The following is a 16,786-nucleotide window of genomic DNA, read 5'->3' on the forward strand; positions in this document are numbered from 1 at the left end:
AAACAATCAGTTGTGGGACTATATTCTGTCATAAATCGCATACCATTCATTGCTGAACTTTCTATCGTCCGTTACTGGAAATGAAATGAAATTATGGGTTGATATGTCCTGATCTGAATAAAGTTTACACACACTTTTGGTCCGAGCGTCACTCATCTTTGTTCATCGCGATCTTACAAAGTTCTGTTATAATCAGTGAAGCTCTAAACGGCACAATGAATCTCTTATTTACATCGCGTCTGCACTTAGTCATGAGATGATTCACAAGTGTGCAAAACTGCACTTAAAAACTGCGGAGCTTTCAGCGGTGAGTGAATTCTGACAAAACGTTTCTGATTGGCCATTGCGTTTAAGAAATCAACATATGTTCTCAATGTCTGTGATTGGTTACATTGCTCAACGCTGCAAAAACACGTTGAGGGTATTTAGCGCTTGGCTAAGCGCTCCAATTGCAGCGGGGCCGACATCAGGGATTCCATGACTAACAATTTGCCTAATTAAACTTGCCCCCCCTAATGTCGCCCATGATTAGCACTTTACTCAGCGTTTTTACAGCATACAGTGGATTTACCCACAATGCACCTGCTCTACATAATTATATGTATATAATTAGGGTGTGGTCACAATTATTGTTGCTGTGAAATTTTGTGGGCGAAGTAATTTCAACAGGAATCCACACGATCGGCTCAATTTCGCTCTTAGACAACAGACAATAGACACTTTTTTGCCAGCAAAATTTTGTCAAATGTGACCAGACCTTTACTCGGTTGAAGGGGTCAAAATGGGATCTTTCAAATAAAATAAAAGCTCAATGCACTATGATGCTTTTAAATAAAAACTCAATTTACTATGCAGAAATATTCATTCACAATGCAAATTTATGCTAACCAAACAGCAAAACAAGTAATTTAGAAACTGTCATCAGCATACAACCACCCATGTTGACATATCAATGCCTATTCAATATTCAACAACTTGGCCTGTTGAATGAAAGTCTGAACTACACTGGCACACAGAGGTTACCTAAACATAACACATATCATTTACATACAGAAGTCTTAAAGGTACAGCAGCAACAGCTTGTCGGGTCAGAAATGATCACGAGAAACTAAATCACTGTTTTTGCTACAAGAAAACCTACAAGTAACAATATAGATGGACTTTAGTATGGAAAAAATAATAAAATGCTACAAAAGTATGTAAATGAAAAAAAAACCGTTTTCTGTGTGCATGTGCACTGGTGACTCTTACCAGGCAGGTCTGAGAAGAGCAGTATGCACTCGTTGAAGCCGTTGGCCAGCAGGCGGTCCCTCAGCTGCTGTAGAATAGCTACACCGATGCAGAAGGGGAAAGAGGAGTTTCCCAAAAGCAGAGTGTCCCACAGGTGGAAGATCTTGTGCAGGGGGAACACATCTGCAGAGGAAATGGGACAAGAAATGACTTATTACGAGTGTATTTTGCAGTCTTTGCACTCTAACAGCTGCGCATTAATATGGTCAACAGGCCTTCTGTATCATGGCTGTTGCTATATTGTGTAATTTCTGATTTCAGATTCTAGAACTGGAACGATCCACGTTTATAAAAAAGACATTTATATAATGTTATTATTTTAAAAAGTGATAATAAATAATAAGTAACTTATTTATTGTTGCATGACCATCGAAGGATAGCATAGCATCTTGAAATAATATAATTTTTTATTAAATTACACAAGTATAGTTTTACATTATTAATATTATTTCTGCTATAATAACAACAACAACAATAATAAAAATAATTTGTACATTATTATTAATAACAATTTGTTGCTAATGTAATAATAATAATATACAACTTACTACTGTTTTTATTATTATTAAGGATGCACCGATATATCGGCCACCGATATTAATCGGCTGATTTTTGATTATTTTAAAGCCATCTGCATATCGGAAATAGCATGAAAAGGGCCGATACCGAAGGTTTATTAATTAACTGCATGGAGACAGCGAGTTGCATGTCTGTTGCATAATCCAAGGTTTTTCTCTGGGCAAAATAATTAAATACTTGCCAAAACAAAATAAAATCAGTTTGTCAGATGGCATAGTACGGCCATATGCAAACGTGATGCTGACGCATCCAACGAGTGAAATGCCCGCTCTCAGCTGTGAACTCATCATAGGTAAGTCGCAATGGCAATGCACCGGCGTTAGAGTTTATCCGAGGATATGTCATGAACTGCCAAGCATTAGGCCCATATTTAAGTGAAAATGAATGGCAGGTAATATGCAGCTTTTTGTTTGAAACCAGTGTAGAACACGGATTCAAACAAGGTCACATCACGCACCTGCAGCATTTCTGTGAACGGAGAAAACAGAATAAAACTATATAGGATACATAAAAAGGAATATACAGGTCTATACACAAAATATATTTCACTTAAATCATTAACAGATTAACAAAACGAAAGAAAATTTTTTTACTGAGTTTCGGATAGGCTAATTGTAATGCGCTCCAAGTTCACGGAAAGGAAACCGAGTCGTGTCCTTTATTTTGCAAAAGCTTCATTATTTTAGCCTACACTATTTCTGAATGTAATAATAAAATGCAACGTACAGCCTACTAATTTAGGTTGTTTTTTTGCTCTCAAAATTAACGCTTATAGGAGTAGCGTTTTTTTTTATCCATGCTGAAACATTTTTAAATATTTTGAAAAAAATTCTTTAATGTTTTTATTGCGTTTTATCTTTTATTTAATACATTTGGTCTTTGGTAAATCTAGAAAAGATGATGCTGTATTGGCTATGACTAAGAGAGATCATTCAAGACTCTCTTCATGATTTTTTTTCTTTTTGAGTAAATTAAATGCTGTAATTTGTTATTATTATTATTATTGGCAAAGAAAAAGTAAAAAAAATAACGTTATTAACCGGTATGTTTTCTACTCAAACCGGTTTCACAGAGGAACGCAGGAACAGAAACGTTCAAATACCGATTCTGCTCGGATTGAACCAAGCCCTGCTTTATGCAATTGACCAATATCGGTATTGGCCGATAGTTGTTTGTTAAAATCGGTATCGTATCGGCCAAAACAATCCTATTGGTGCATCCCTAATTATTATTCATTTTATTTTTATTATTATTATTGTGTGTTTTACCATAATATACTACACATTACAGAATGTATGATTAAACAATGCACAATTAGTCAATCAGTGCTTATTGTTTTGGAAATGCAAAAAGAACAAATCTGACGCATTTATCATCATCAAAGGTGTAATCAGAACAATTCAACATGCCAAACTAAGTGCCATAAATTAATACAGTGCAAATCACTATAATTACTGCCAAGGTTATATGTCCTTCTATAATTTTACCAACTGGATCATCTTAACAGTGTTTTTGCAACCTTAATTTGAAGATGTTTTATTCCACAAGGCTGAACAAAAGGAACCAGTCAACTTCAGGAGAAAAAGGAACAGTAGCACTTCATAATAAGGTCCTATTTGTTATTATTCTTTAGTGCATTAGGTATAATCCATCCAGAAAATAATTATGAAATTAGCAAACGCCCAATCTTGCCAATGAGTCGCTGATACTTACGTGTGAACATTGTAAGGAACCACGGGATCGCATACAGCTGAAAGAAACAGAAAGAAAGAACATTCATTCTTGCACAAAAGCCATTTTTACATGAGCAACAATGTGGCTAATATGAATAAACAGCACGGGCCCTTTTATAATTCCCAATAAAACACCTCAGCGAATGTTAAATTCATCAGAGGAAACCTGTATTTGTAATTCATGCCTTTGCTTCACAGCCCTCTGAGAAACGAGAGGACGTGTGTGGGAGTGTAATGAACAGTCAACATCCCCACGTCTCTCTGCCGTCTCCCTCCAGCACCTGTTCCAACACTGCCTCTCTTCCCATGGTTCTGCTCGGTTGCGGTTGGGTAGGATGTATAATCCATTTCAGCAGTTGATTGGTGGCTCGGCCTCAGAGGGGTTTAGGGAGAAATGAGAGGATGAGCGCGAGACAGGCTTCGGTCTAGCCAAATCAGCTCCCTGCTGGGAAGAGCTCCATCTCCGACTGAGACAGACTGACCGCTGCTAAACATGACAGCACGGCTGCAGAGGAGTCGAAATTAGAGGCAACGAGGAGCTGTGCGTGATGGGACGAGGTCCAATGACATCCTGACACCCAATATAGATGGTGTCAGAAACAATATACACTAACGTTCAAAAGGTTTGGAGTCGGTATGATTTTTTTATGTTTTTGAAAGTCTCTTATGCTCACCAAGACTGCATTTATTTGATCAAAAATATTGATGCTATATTGTGAAATATTATCACAATTTATGTTTTCACTTTAATTAGGGGTGGGTGATATGACCAAAATCTTATATCACGATATGAATAATTTTATTTCACAGTAACGATATATATCTCGATATACACCGCATGCATAATTATTAGGCATGTTGATATTCTGATGATATTTTTGTTTCCAAGCACATTTGTGACCTTGGACCACAAAACCAGTCTTAAGTTGCTGTGTTATATTTTTAGTAATAACCAAAAAAACATATATGAATCAAAATTATCGATTTTTCTTTTATGCCAAAATCATTAGGATATTAAGTAAAGATCATGTTCCATGAAGATATTTTGTAAATTTCCTACTGTAAATATATCAAAACTTAATTTTTGATTAGTAATATGCATCGCTAAGAACTTCATTTGGACAACTTTAAAGGCTATTTTCTCAGTATTTTGATTTTTTTGCGCCCTCAGATTCCAGATTTTCAAATAGTTGTATCTCGGCCAAATATTGTCCTATCCTAACAAACCATACATCAATGGAAAGCTTATTTATTCAGCTTTCATATGATGTATAAATCTCAATTTCGAAAAATTGACCCTTATGACTGGTTTTGTGGTCCAGGGTCACATTTTACCAATTCCAAACCACATCAATCTTAATAAATACTATTGATTTTGTATTTAATCATTTATAAATGATATATACTTGTCCATGAAGGCTGGAAGTGAAAAACTTATATTCAGGTGTGCAGAATTATTAGGCATGTTTTCTTTTACTGATAAAATGAGCCAAAAAAGAGGTTTAACTCAGACTGAGATGTCAAAAATAATTAAATCCCCATGAGAAATATTCAAAACTAATGCAATACAGAAATTGCAAAGTTAAGACATGACCATTGGACAGCAAAATGCTCACTGGGACAGCGAGGTCAGAAAAAACAGGTGGAGAAGAAAAGGCACGTTAACTGCAAAAGTATTAAGAATTAATGTGAAGAATTAGATGTAAAACCATCAGGAAACATTTAGTCTCCAGCGCCACCATTTTCCAGAATGGCAACTTTCTTGGAGTCTCCAGAATTACAAGGCGTCAGGTTCTCAGAGACTTTGCTTAGGTTAAAATTTTAATATTTTTTAATAGGCTTTATGGACAGATAAGTTGTGAGTGACTCTTGAATGACCAGCACCACATCCTCTTGTACCACTGTTTGAAGAATTTATCTTCAAGAGTCTGGCAGTAAGTTTCAGGAGCTCAATATTATTCCATCTCCTATCCTGAAAAGTCTGTTTTGCAGGATTGACTAAAAATGAGCTCCTAAAACTTACTGCCAGACTCTTGAAGATAAAAACTTAAGCTCACCAAAAACAAGAAACTAATTACAAGCAATAGGAAAAAACTACAGTTGAACAATGTATGTAGCATTTCTTATTTATTTATTCTAAGTAATAAAATGTAGGCCTACACAAACACTGTATATTCTTCACTGTGATTTAGGCAAGAACAGTGAGAGATTTTCTCTATTTTGTTGTTTGATTAACATGAACGACAGACTGCAGGAATATTAGACTGCTGTCACTTTAAGAGCTGCCCAAAAATCACTTGTTTTTAAACTGCAATGCTTAAAAACACGTGCAAATGATAAGTTTTCATGACCACGTAGCACAGTAACGTCACGTGAGTGTGTAACCACGATAGAGACGATAGTCCAAAATCTCTACTGGTTCACAAAGATCTACCATTTGATTGTGTCTACCAGCCCTAATTTTAATATATTTTAAAATGCAATTTATTCCTGGGATGCAAAGCTGAATTTTCAGCATCTTTACTCCAGTCTTAAGTGTCACATGATCCTTCAGAAATCATTCTAGTATACTGATTTGCTGATCAATCAACTGTTTAAATATTAATGATCAATGTTTAAAACAGTTGTGCTGCTTAATATTTTTTGTGAAACCATTATAATTTTTTACTGAATAGAAATGTTCAAAAGAACAGCATTTGTAATCTTTTGAAATCTTTTGTAACATTATAAATGTCAATTTTACTTTTTTTAACGCATCCTTGCTGGAGTATTAATTTATTTTAAAAAATCTTACTGACCCCAAACTGCCATTAATGTCCTTCTAAAGTAACAGAACGTCACCCTCGATTGCATCATAACAAATATTACCCAATTAGGTCCGAAATTACACGTTTGCCATTTTGTCCAAGCAATTCAATGAATGCTTTGAAAGAAAATCAAAATCAAAACAGTTAGTTTTGGCCTATCCAACATTATCAGAATACCAACATGAAGCAGGACACAAAACTAGGTCACTTTGCTGTGAATTTCAGGCCTTGTGCTGCCAAATATAATAGCACTCATGCAGACTTTACTGAACTGAGCCAAATCCTCGACTAACATCAGCCAAGATGTATTCATGCCTCAAAGACAGTTTGATAATAACAAGATAAGTCAAGTCAAGATCAAATATTATCCCAACTACAGTGAAAATTAAAATGACAACTGTGGGAAAAATGGCCATCAAGCAAACAGTGCCAAAGCATCTGGTGATGCACAAAAAGAATCTAGATTTCCTGAGGAAAATGTGAACGGGGTGTTTTGGGTGGTTGCTAGGGCATGACCAGATGGTTGCTAGGGTGTTCTGGCCCATGTTAACAAGGTCCACCGTGTTTCAAAGAAAAACATAAAATTCTACTAACGCGGACCCTTTAAAAGAGCGCAAGGTGACTTTCTGACAAGAAAACAAACACGTCCAGATCAAATGCATTGGGAATCATGGCAGGGTTAAGCGTATATAATGGTCTTCTCAGAGACTCCAGTTCAGCAGTGGTTACATCCTCTCATGATGAGTCTTCTTTTGATTCATGCGGTCGAACCATAACAGCAGCTGTGCAGGGGCTGAACTGAACGCCGGTTCTCTCCTCCTGCATCAAAGACCAATTCCGTGTTGATTCCCACAACTCATCATTTATTTGGACCCTCAATCGCAGAGCTGTGGGTGGATTTGTCTGTGGAGGTCACCTATCCATCAGTGTAGAGAGACATCATCTTGGCTTTTGAAAAAATAAAGAGGGAGCGTTTGTGAATCGCAGAATGTTCCGGTGTGTGTGCGTGCTCGAGGAAAACTTGGCCAGCGATCAAATCTCAGGGTCAGCCGCGTGTGTGAGCGCCGTATCAATGACACGAGCCACAGTAGATCGGACGTGTGACAGGACTTGAATGCATAGATGTGCTCAATCACTCCAGAGAGGATCTGCTGTCAAAAACAAGCCACTATATACGCAATCTAAAGCATTTTATCTTTAACATTTACATTTATTCATTTTTAAACATTCTAGTATGAGTCAATAATATGAATACCAACTCAGAATTGAGTGTACTAACTACCCTTTTAGTGAATATCAAATAAGTTAAATGTAAAAAAGGGTGAAATAAATAAATAAATAATTAAAACTAAAGTGAAACCAGAAAAAAAAAAAACTAAACAAATCAAATTAACAAATGTAATAACTCATTACTGAAGTAAATATTAATCATTATAAACAATATTTAATTATATTAAATTCAGGGTTTCTGCAAGTTTTATCAAGGTAAATTTAAGACTTTTTAAGACCAATTAAAGATAATTTGAGAAATAAATTAAAGGGAAAACAATACGTGAATATGTTTTCTAAATGTAAATTGTATTAGCAGCACTTCAAAGTTTGAAAATTGACAAGTTTCAAACAATCTCCATTACTTTTTAATTCATTTTACACACACACACACACACACACACACAAAGATTGCTTAACTAGAATATTAAAATAACTTTGCTTAACTTAACTAAACTTTGCAAATAGCTTACATTTAAGACTGTTTAAGGCCCTAATTTGTGGAAGGTAAAAGTTGAAAAGGTAAAACTTTTTAAGACCGGCAGATATAATTAAATTGTATTAATATTAAATAGTATTAATTTAATAGTAATCATTTAAGTAAAATTTTAATTATAATAAAATATCATTAATACCGTTACAACATTAATTATAATAAAATAATTACAGTATAATAATTATTTAATTAAACTATTATATATTATATTTTTTATTAAAATATATATAAAAAGTAATATATAAATATATATAATCTCAAAGCTAACAGGAATGGACTAAAATCCACAAAAATAAAATATTGATTTTATGGGGCATGTAACAAAGTAAACATCATGCCAATTCTGATTTGATTTTGATGTGATCTCATGTGTTTTGATTTCATGAAGTATTTACACTTACATCTAGAGATGCACCGATTGCAATTTTCTTGGCTGATTCCGATTTTAGATTTTTTGGAAGTGTGACCTACCGATACCGATTTTTGCCGATTCCGATTTTCTTTCTAAGAACTATAATTGACAGCATATACAAACAAAAATCTATGCAAATTTCAATGCAAAATTTATTTACTTAATAAAAGAAATTATTAAACATTACAATTCCCCCAATCTGGACTAAGTTACAGATTTTCTCTCACTTAAACAACTCTTAAAATAAAGTGCTCTGTGACTGGAAAGAGGAAGAAATAGTTCACTTAAAATGAGTTGCTGTATGTAACAAAACAGATGTCATTCCACCAGTAGGTGGCGGCAAATTTCTCATTTATATATTCATTCATTCAACCGATTCATTCAAACGGCTGATTCATTCAGAAACGAGGCTAGTGACTGTCCTTATCATTGACTCACTCGATTCGTTCAAAAACTTGGATTCATTCAGTAACGAAACACGGCTGTGTGTTGCTCGGAGACACAAAACAGTTCTGCTGTGTCTTTGATCGGAACTATTTCCGTCAGCGAAATTGAGCAAAAACAGTCAATATTTTGTCTAAAATTTAAGTCACTTAATTTTAACTTCTTGTTTATTGAAATACTATTGTATAAAATCAATGTCACATTGAAATCGTGTTGATATTGATATTCAGGGAAACGTCATGGCCGTATACTTAAATTATATTACGTTATAATTTATATAACGTTGTTATATTACGTTGCTTACCTAAATCATATTTTGTAAATATTCTACCACAGTAAGTTATGCATCTATAAATTTCTGTGTTACTTTGTGTGTGCTGTCTCTCTCACACACTCCTCAGGCTGTGCAAGCCTCATCTAGCACGACATAAATACATTATCAGTCGCCATTACACTGAATGCAATTAAAATTAGAATCATTCTCACGCGAAACGACATGTTTACACGCGACTGTGAGTGTGCGCGTGGCTGTGACGTCATTGGCAATAAAAGGATCGGCTCGGAATCGGCAAGATGCTAGACTGACCGGCCGGTCACCGATCCGGGCCGGTCATGCGTAAAATCGGCCGATTCCGATCACTGGCCGGTCAATCGGTGCATCTCTACTTACATCAGGTATGAATCCAATCTCATTCAGGTGGTTGCTGAGCTCGGGGTCATGGAACGCAATCATCTGCGAGAAGACGGTCAGATATTCTGGAGAAGTGAAGAATAAGAGCATTCAGGCGTTTGTATTCGCGCCAAAAACACTTTTAGCACGTTATACCCATGGCAGGACAAACACTTTGCTCAAAGCTCAGTCTGAGAGCAAAACAAAGCAATTCTGTTCCTGAAGTGCTGACAGCTGAGCTTGCGAGCGCAACAACAAACATGCCCAAATGTCAGGCTACAGAAATCCTCTAAGTGTTTATGGCTGCAATCACTGCAGTGTAACAGCCATAAACACTTAAAGGATTTTTAAAAAACAGCTGCAATGCAAGCAAGCACGTGCAAACTGCCACACAAATCGGGCATGCTGTAAATTGATTAAATGTGGTTACTTTTTTTGTACATTCCCAATATAATACTGTAGTTATATTCTTTATGGAGAAAGAAAAGGTCACCTTACCTTGTATCACATGCGAGTTGTCCTTCAGGAAGAAATTGTACAGATATTTGGGTATGAAGGCCGACATGCATGCATATGCAAGAGCTGAGAGGAAAAATAATAACAAGACTGAGTTAGTTCAGCTAGAGGCACTAATATCATGAAGAATGTCAAAAAATAAATAAATAAAGACAGAACAAATTGGCCAGAAATATTACCTTCGTTGTTGAAATTTAGATAGAGGAAAGGTGCGCAAAGCGAATCCAAGCCTACAGCAAAAACATCAAATCAACACAATCTCATAAGTCCTGTCAAGAAAATGCCCATGTCATATTTCACCCTAAAATAAAAAAATTTAAAAAAAATTTGTCCAGAGGATTAAGATTTTTTGCATTGTGACAGGATTTCCATCACATTAATAAAAAAGAAAGAAACATTTAAATAAAAAGAGAGATAGAAAGAAACATAATTTAAATTGTATTTATACATCATGATAACATTTGTTGTATTGTCTGTAATGACAGTTATTCAAATAAATACTGTATTACAGTAATGAAAATTGTTATTCAGAATGAAGTTAATAAAAAAAACTCTAATAACAATTCTGGGGAGAAAATGAGTTTGATTAGCATGAAAATAACACTCTGAAAATACAACAAATTTTCTTTATGCAAAATAAAATGGGTTATTATTTAAACTGTAAAACATTTGTACATTATGGTACCTACATTCATTTATTGCTGCATTCAATTCCTGACTTATTTTTACAAATTCCTGTTTGAAATCAGCTTAAATGACTGTATTACAGTAATGAACATATAATAAGAATCACCACTGAGAGCAATTACATATCATTAGAATTATAATTTTGGTGGAAAATGTGTTTGATTGTACTGCTAATAAATGGCATAATGAAAAACACCTAGACATTCCTAAAACTAAGCTTGATTTTCTTTACAAAAAATATAATCTCTTAATATTTTAGGGTGAAATATGACCCAGATGTGTTCTTGGCAGGTTTCTCAAGAGTGCACAAGATTTCATCTGCTATCTTTCTCAAACAGTGAATGTACAACAGAAACACTGCGAGTCTTTGGTGCCATCTAGTGGCAGAAAGCGGAACCGTGTACATGACCCCACCCAAGCACTTCACCTTGCCAGTACACCAGATCAGGATGAGACACCACCCAAGCCTTGAGCACCCGCCGGAACTTGATGTGACCCTGAGGTGACGACAGCAGCTCGTCGTACTGGTGACAGCGAGGGATGTCCACTTCAATCTGCGTGACAAATGATAACGGAACTTCTAATGCATAAAATCCGCAGCCTTGAACTCAGACGAGTGGCTAGGTGGGCGACGTGTCTCCGTCATCAGGGATCGTTTGAAATATTCAGCAGTGGATAGTCAAATCTTAACAAGGCTTAAAGGTGAAGACAGGCACTTCACAAACAAAGAGAATAATTCAACAGGCTGATGAATTATTCAGCTTTTCAATAACCTCAATCAGTGCGAAGTCTATTAAACACATGGAAGAGAGTCTCACCTGTCTATCAGTGGGGATGGGCGTGTCCTTATCGATGCCGTCATATTTTGATTGGATATCCCCCTGCGGGAGTACATTGACTGATTTGAATGTGGGAGTGTTGCACTAAAAGGCATGTTTGATATGAAAACAGAATAACTGTATTGCATAAAGTGAAAAGTGCATTGAATTTATGTCAAAATTTGATTGATTGCACACGTCATGCATCAATAGTCCATTAATGACCAGAAAACGCCAGGCATGCTTTTTAGTTGCCAAACACCATCAACATTTTGATTCGACTCAAGAAAATCAGCCCACGGTTTCCTATAAAAAAAGGTCATAAAACATCTATTGCTGAACAATTACAATATATTCCCTGGCGTATATGCAGTATTTGTGTGTACCTCAACTCCTAATAAAGCTGCCCAGGCCAGACCCCTCAGAAGAGGAGGAATATCAACCCTCGCCTCCTTCCAGATCTGGTACTTCTTGTAGGGGTACGCCTAAAAATTCATGCGAAACACATTTATGGAATTATTTACAGTAATGGCAGTTTGTTAAAACTCGTTTTATGAGCCGATGAAGTCTGTTAAACTGATATAACTATGAATTATTGCTCAACGTCAACAAAAAAGTGTTTCAAAAGGACTGATAAATCAATATTAATGATTTGTTTTTTTTTTTAAATGTCAAGAAGTTAAATCCTAAAACCTCAAAAACAACTTTTGGCATTTTTAGGCAAAACTCAGCACATAATTTTGACTCTTTATGAGCCATTTTTTCCGTGGGTGGACATCCATCGTGAGGTGATTTCATCAGCTATTTTTATGTGGTCATTTTCAGAAATTGTGTGTGTGTGAAGGACCTTGAGCAGTCTGTCGAAGAGGACAATGCGGGTGAGCTGGTACTCAGTGTCTCTCTCTCGGATAATGAGGGGCAGTGTGACGGTGGCAGACAGTTCATTACTGCTGTTAGACTGAGGCAGGCTGGATTGCCTGCGGGACACACGGGACATTTCTATAGCATCAGACAGACACTGACTGCTGCCAGACACACCAGAATACTGAACACAAAATGAGACTTAATGAATAAGAGATGACTTCTTACTCATCTTCTAGTAACGGATAGTACGTCTCTCCTGCAACATCCTTCAGCCTCTGGAATGAGAGATTAGCCATGTTTTAGTATGTCAACTCCAATTTATTTGGATTTGATTTAAAAAACCTGCCAAATATTGTCCAGATTTAGCTTTAAAACTTTTCACAACTTCAACAACTAAATTTGTAAACAGACATATAATATGTCTTTAATATATCTTTATAAATTAATATAGAATTATAACCCTATATAATAATTAATATATAAATATATTATAATATATTAAAAAATAATATAATATATAAATATATTTTACTTTTTAAATTAATTATTAAATATAAACATAAATCCTATATAAATACATATATGTAATATAAAACTATTATATATAAATAACCTTTTGTGATAAATATGTAGATAATGCAAGATTACATTTTTAAAATGTCACATTTTATGCATTTTTTTAAATAATTCAATATAAACCCAAATCTTAATTATACATCTAAATATTTAAGATAATCATAAATGAACAATAACAAAATTTAAATATTGTCTACGATATTCAATATAAACCAAATCTTAAATCTTAAATTATACATCTAAATATTTAAGATAATCATAAATGAACAATAAAAAAATTTAATCGTCTACAATATTCAATATAAACCCAAATCATAATTACACATCTAAATGCTAAAGATAACCATAAATGCACAATAAAAAAATTTAGCTGAAATATACCCTTACATTTTTTAGCTGATTAAGAGAAAGAGTCACAGTTGTGTCATCAAGGAGAAAACTTCTGTCGCGGCCTTGACCAAAAGACTCGCCATCCTCCAAAATGAACCTGGAGAGCAAACACATTTGAGCATGGTAATAAGCTACATGAATGCAAACAGCTATTTAAAACAGATGATTTATTCTGCACACTGAAACAGTCGTTAAGCTGATTCTAAAGCTGGCGATCTGTGGGGATCAGAGGTGTGCGAGTACTTGGGGAGGGTGCAGATGGGAGGTTTGGACTGGATGATCTCTTGATTGGTCAGCTCTTTCTCCAGGTCTCCTCCTGCCAAACACCACAGATGATGCACCTCATCTATGGCTCTCTCTGCCAGGTAGTTCTCTCCATCATCTGCACAACACAGCAGTATAGTCATTAACACTATTTTTAGAATTTGCTTTTTTATAGTCATTAAAACTTTTTCCATAGTGTGAGATCTGGGCACCCGAACCTTTCCAGAGTTCACTGATGTCCTCAGGAAGCTGTAAATGAGAACAGCACGGGGCCGCGGCAAACAGACGCACAGGGCTCTGGTAGGGTGTGTACTGACAGGAAATGTTCTCAAACACAGAGTCTCCCAGAAGCTCGGCCGGAGTGGGTCTGAAAGACAAGAACAATCAGACACTAACAATTATTATTAATTAAGCATAAGTTTGGTCCTCTCTGTTTACTCACATACTGTATGCATTAATAATTATTATTAGTATTAATATTAAGCAGTACATCAATTCCAATAATGTGATTTTCAATGTGTTCAATTAGACCAAAGCAAACAAATATGGAAAATTTTAGTAGGGAAAATTCCCTGTATGGAAATTTTCAACGCTTCATGAATAAATTAATTATTACAGTTAACTAAAACTAAAACATAAAAACAAAACAAATGTTAAATAAAATAAAATAAAATGTTTAGTCCATACTGTATGTATTACTTATTAGTAGTATTAATATTAATGAGTACATCAATTCCAATAATGTGATAATTCAATTAGACAAAACCAAACTTACTAATATAGAAATAAAATAAATGACAACTGAAATAAAATAAAATGAAATTCTCATTTTAATTTAGTTTAACTTGATTAGTTTCATTTAATATTGATTCTAAAGACTTATTCTGGAAATATAATAAATAAAAACTAAAAACTGAACTAAAACTAAAACTCAAAATCTAGATTAAAGTTAAAAAGTAATAAAAAATTTTTTTTATAAAACATAAATTGTCCTAAAATAAATCAAATAAAAATAAAAATGAATAACATATACTAAAATGAAATGAAACTGAACTGAAAATATAAAAGTAATAAAAACCGATTCAAAATATTAATAAAAAACTGTAATAGTATCTCTGCTACATATCTATATTCTGAAGTGGTAAAAATGGCTGTTTAAAAAAAATACAAATATTGAGATGCAATATGAATGAAAAATATCAATTTTATAACTATATGACCCATTCCCACAAAGAATTGAAATAATACAATTATTGGTAAAAATAAGTGTAAGTCCCTACTCAAGAGATTTCATGGCATAATGACATAATGCCAAACTGTCCATTCTGACTGCATGAAAAGTTTTGGAAGATGAGAGAGAGAGTTTTTTTTCCCATAAAGAAATGATAAAGGGCTAAATATTGTAGGTAACCTTTTTGAAGGGAGAAACGTCAGGCATTTCCTCAATAAAGCCTGCACATTTTCAGGCAGCTCCTGGGAAAAAGACGGAGACAAGAATATTAGTAAAGCATCAAACCCAGCCAAACTCTGATAAATCAGCACTATCTGTCATCCGTACCATAAACCCCACTGAAAAGCGAGGTTTTATGAGGACATTTGGAAAACATTAGCCATATGACCAGTGAGCCTTCAGTGTCAAGCTAAGAAGAGTTTATCTGAGAGGTTTCAAAGTAAACCTTTTAAAGTAAAATTCTTTTGAGATGAAACCACTGAGATAAAGCATTTCCTACCATGCAACTGATTGTGTATTTTTCTGTCTGACAGTAAAAGGTTTACAAAAAAAGAAAACATAATCAAAAATCTTTGCAAGGAATGTAAAGTACCAAGATGAAAGGCTATCCATTATGATGAGCAAACTTACCTTAACTGTATCTAAGCACCCGTGTTCCTCGGCAAGAACAGTGATTATGTCGTCCATGCATCCTGTAGAGACGATAAGGTATTCCAATGGTCAAATGCATACAACAGAAAATAGACATAATAATGTGGTGTGAATACATAAACAGTGTCACATAAGCATGAACTTGCCTAAGGTGATGATGAACTTCATTCTCTCACTAATATCAATGTTCTGTAGTATCTGCCTTCCCTATTGGACAACACAAGTCACATGACATCAAATAGTTAATGTTAAAATCATTGTGGTCACATTTAAAAAGTCTGAATATTTTTGCAGTATGCAAATTTTCTAAGCCCTACTTCATTTGCCAAAAGTGCAGTATACAACAGAGCATACTAAATACAATGCTGTATCCCATAATGCACTGTGCTTGATTTGACCTTGTATTCCTCTTTTTAAAAAGAGAGTAGGCTTTGTCAAGCCAACATTAAAGTTTGTTCACAAATTTTGATCTAGTTTCTTCTGGCCTGGGACGGTTATCACCATTTACTAAAAATAAAACTATTAAAACATTTTTGTTAATTGAAATTAAGTTGAACTATTTATTTCAACTATAAAAATATTAGCTTAAAAAATAAAATCTAATAAAAATATTAGATTAAAAACCTAAATATATTTTTAATGTTATTAGTGTTATTTATAATTTCTTTTTTTTTTTATTAAATTCCAGTTTTGTTTAGTTTAAATTTAAAATAACCACCTAAAATATCTAAAATAAAATAAATAAAAACGGAAACTAAAACTGAAAAATAAAATCTAAACAGTAATCATTAAAAAAGACAAAAAAATACAAAAAATTAATTAAATAATTACAAATTCAACTAAAATTAAAACTAAAACTAAAAGTATAAAAATGTATCTAATTCAAAATGTTAATAAAAACTATGACAATAAATACATAATAATAAAATAACACTGGCCTGGAAATTTAATTTAAAATTAATGAATAAAAATGAGCAATATTTGATGTTATGTAGTTTATTGTATGTTTATAATAAGACTGAGTATACTATTTCATATACTTTTTTTATTTATTTTTTTATTTCAGTAATTCAGCACATTTCGAGCTAC

At 34.1% G+C, this 16,786-nt stretch overlaps 1 protein-coding gene across 3 annotated transcripts in view; it reads right to left on the bottom strand.

Annotated features, from left to right (window-relative positions):
- Nucleotides 1–16,786, bottom strand: part of LOC107729351 (TBC domain-containing protein kinase-like protein) — a 57,370-nt gene that overhangs the window by 34,203 nt on the left and 6,381 nt on the right. For all 3 annotated transcript variants that reach the window (XM_016539825.1, XM_016539826.1, XM_016539827.1), the window contains exons 7-22: nucleotides 15,844–15,904; nucleotides 15,677–15,738; nucleotides 15,227–15,288; nucleotides 14,034–14,182; nucleotides 13,795–13,933; nucleotides 13,549–13,648; nucleotides 12,811–12,860; nucleotides 12,569–12,698; nucleotides 12,108–12,206; nucleotides 11,722–11,784; nucleotides 11,331–11,457; nucleotides 10,396–10,446; nucleotides 10,199–10,282; nucleotides 9,701–9,786; nucleotides 3,583–3,619; nucleotides 1,252–1,413 (exon numbers count right to left, since the gene is read on the bottom strand). In XM_016539825.1, the coding sequence (XP_016395311.1) occupies nucleotides 1,252–1,413; nucleotides 3,583–3,619; nucleotides 9,701–9,786; nucleotides 10,199–10,282; nucleotides 10,396–10,446; nucleotides 11,331–11,457; nucleotides 11,722–11,784; nucleotides 12,108–12,206; nucleotides 12,569–12,698; nucleotides 12,811–12,860; nucleotides 13,549–13,648; nucleotides 13,795–13,933; nucleotides 14,034–14,182; nucleotides 15,227–15,288; nucleotides 15,677–15,738; nucleotides 15,844–15,904 (1,462 nt within the window). The remainder of the gene's footprint in view (nucleotides 1–1,251; nucleotides 1,414–3,582; nucleotides 3,620–9,700; nucleotides 9,787–10,198; nucleotides 10,283–10,395; nucleotides 10,447–11,330; nucleotides 11,458–11,721; nucleotides 11,785–12,107; nucleotides 12,207–12,568; nucleotides 12,699–12,810; nucleotides 12,861–13,548; nucleotides 13,649–13,794; nucleotides 13,934–14,033; nucleotides 14,183–15,226; nucleotides 15,289–15,676; nucleotides 15,739–15,843; nucleotides 15,905–16,786) is intronic.

This window comes from Sinocyclocheilus rhinocerous, unplaced genomic scaffold (assembly GCF_001515625.1).
Source record: "Sinocyclocheilus rhinocerous isolate Xijiao unplaced genomic scaffold, SAMN03320098_v1.1 scaffold1148, whole genome shotgun sequence".
NCBI lineage: Eukaryota > Metazoa > Chordata > Actinopteri > Cypriniformes > Cyprinidae > Sinocyclocheilus > Sinocyclocheilus rhinocerous.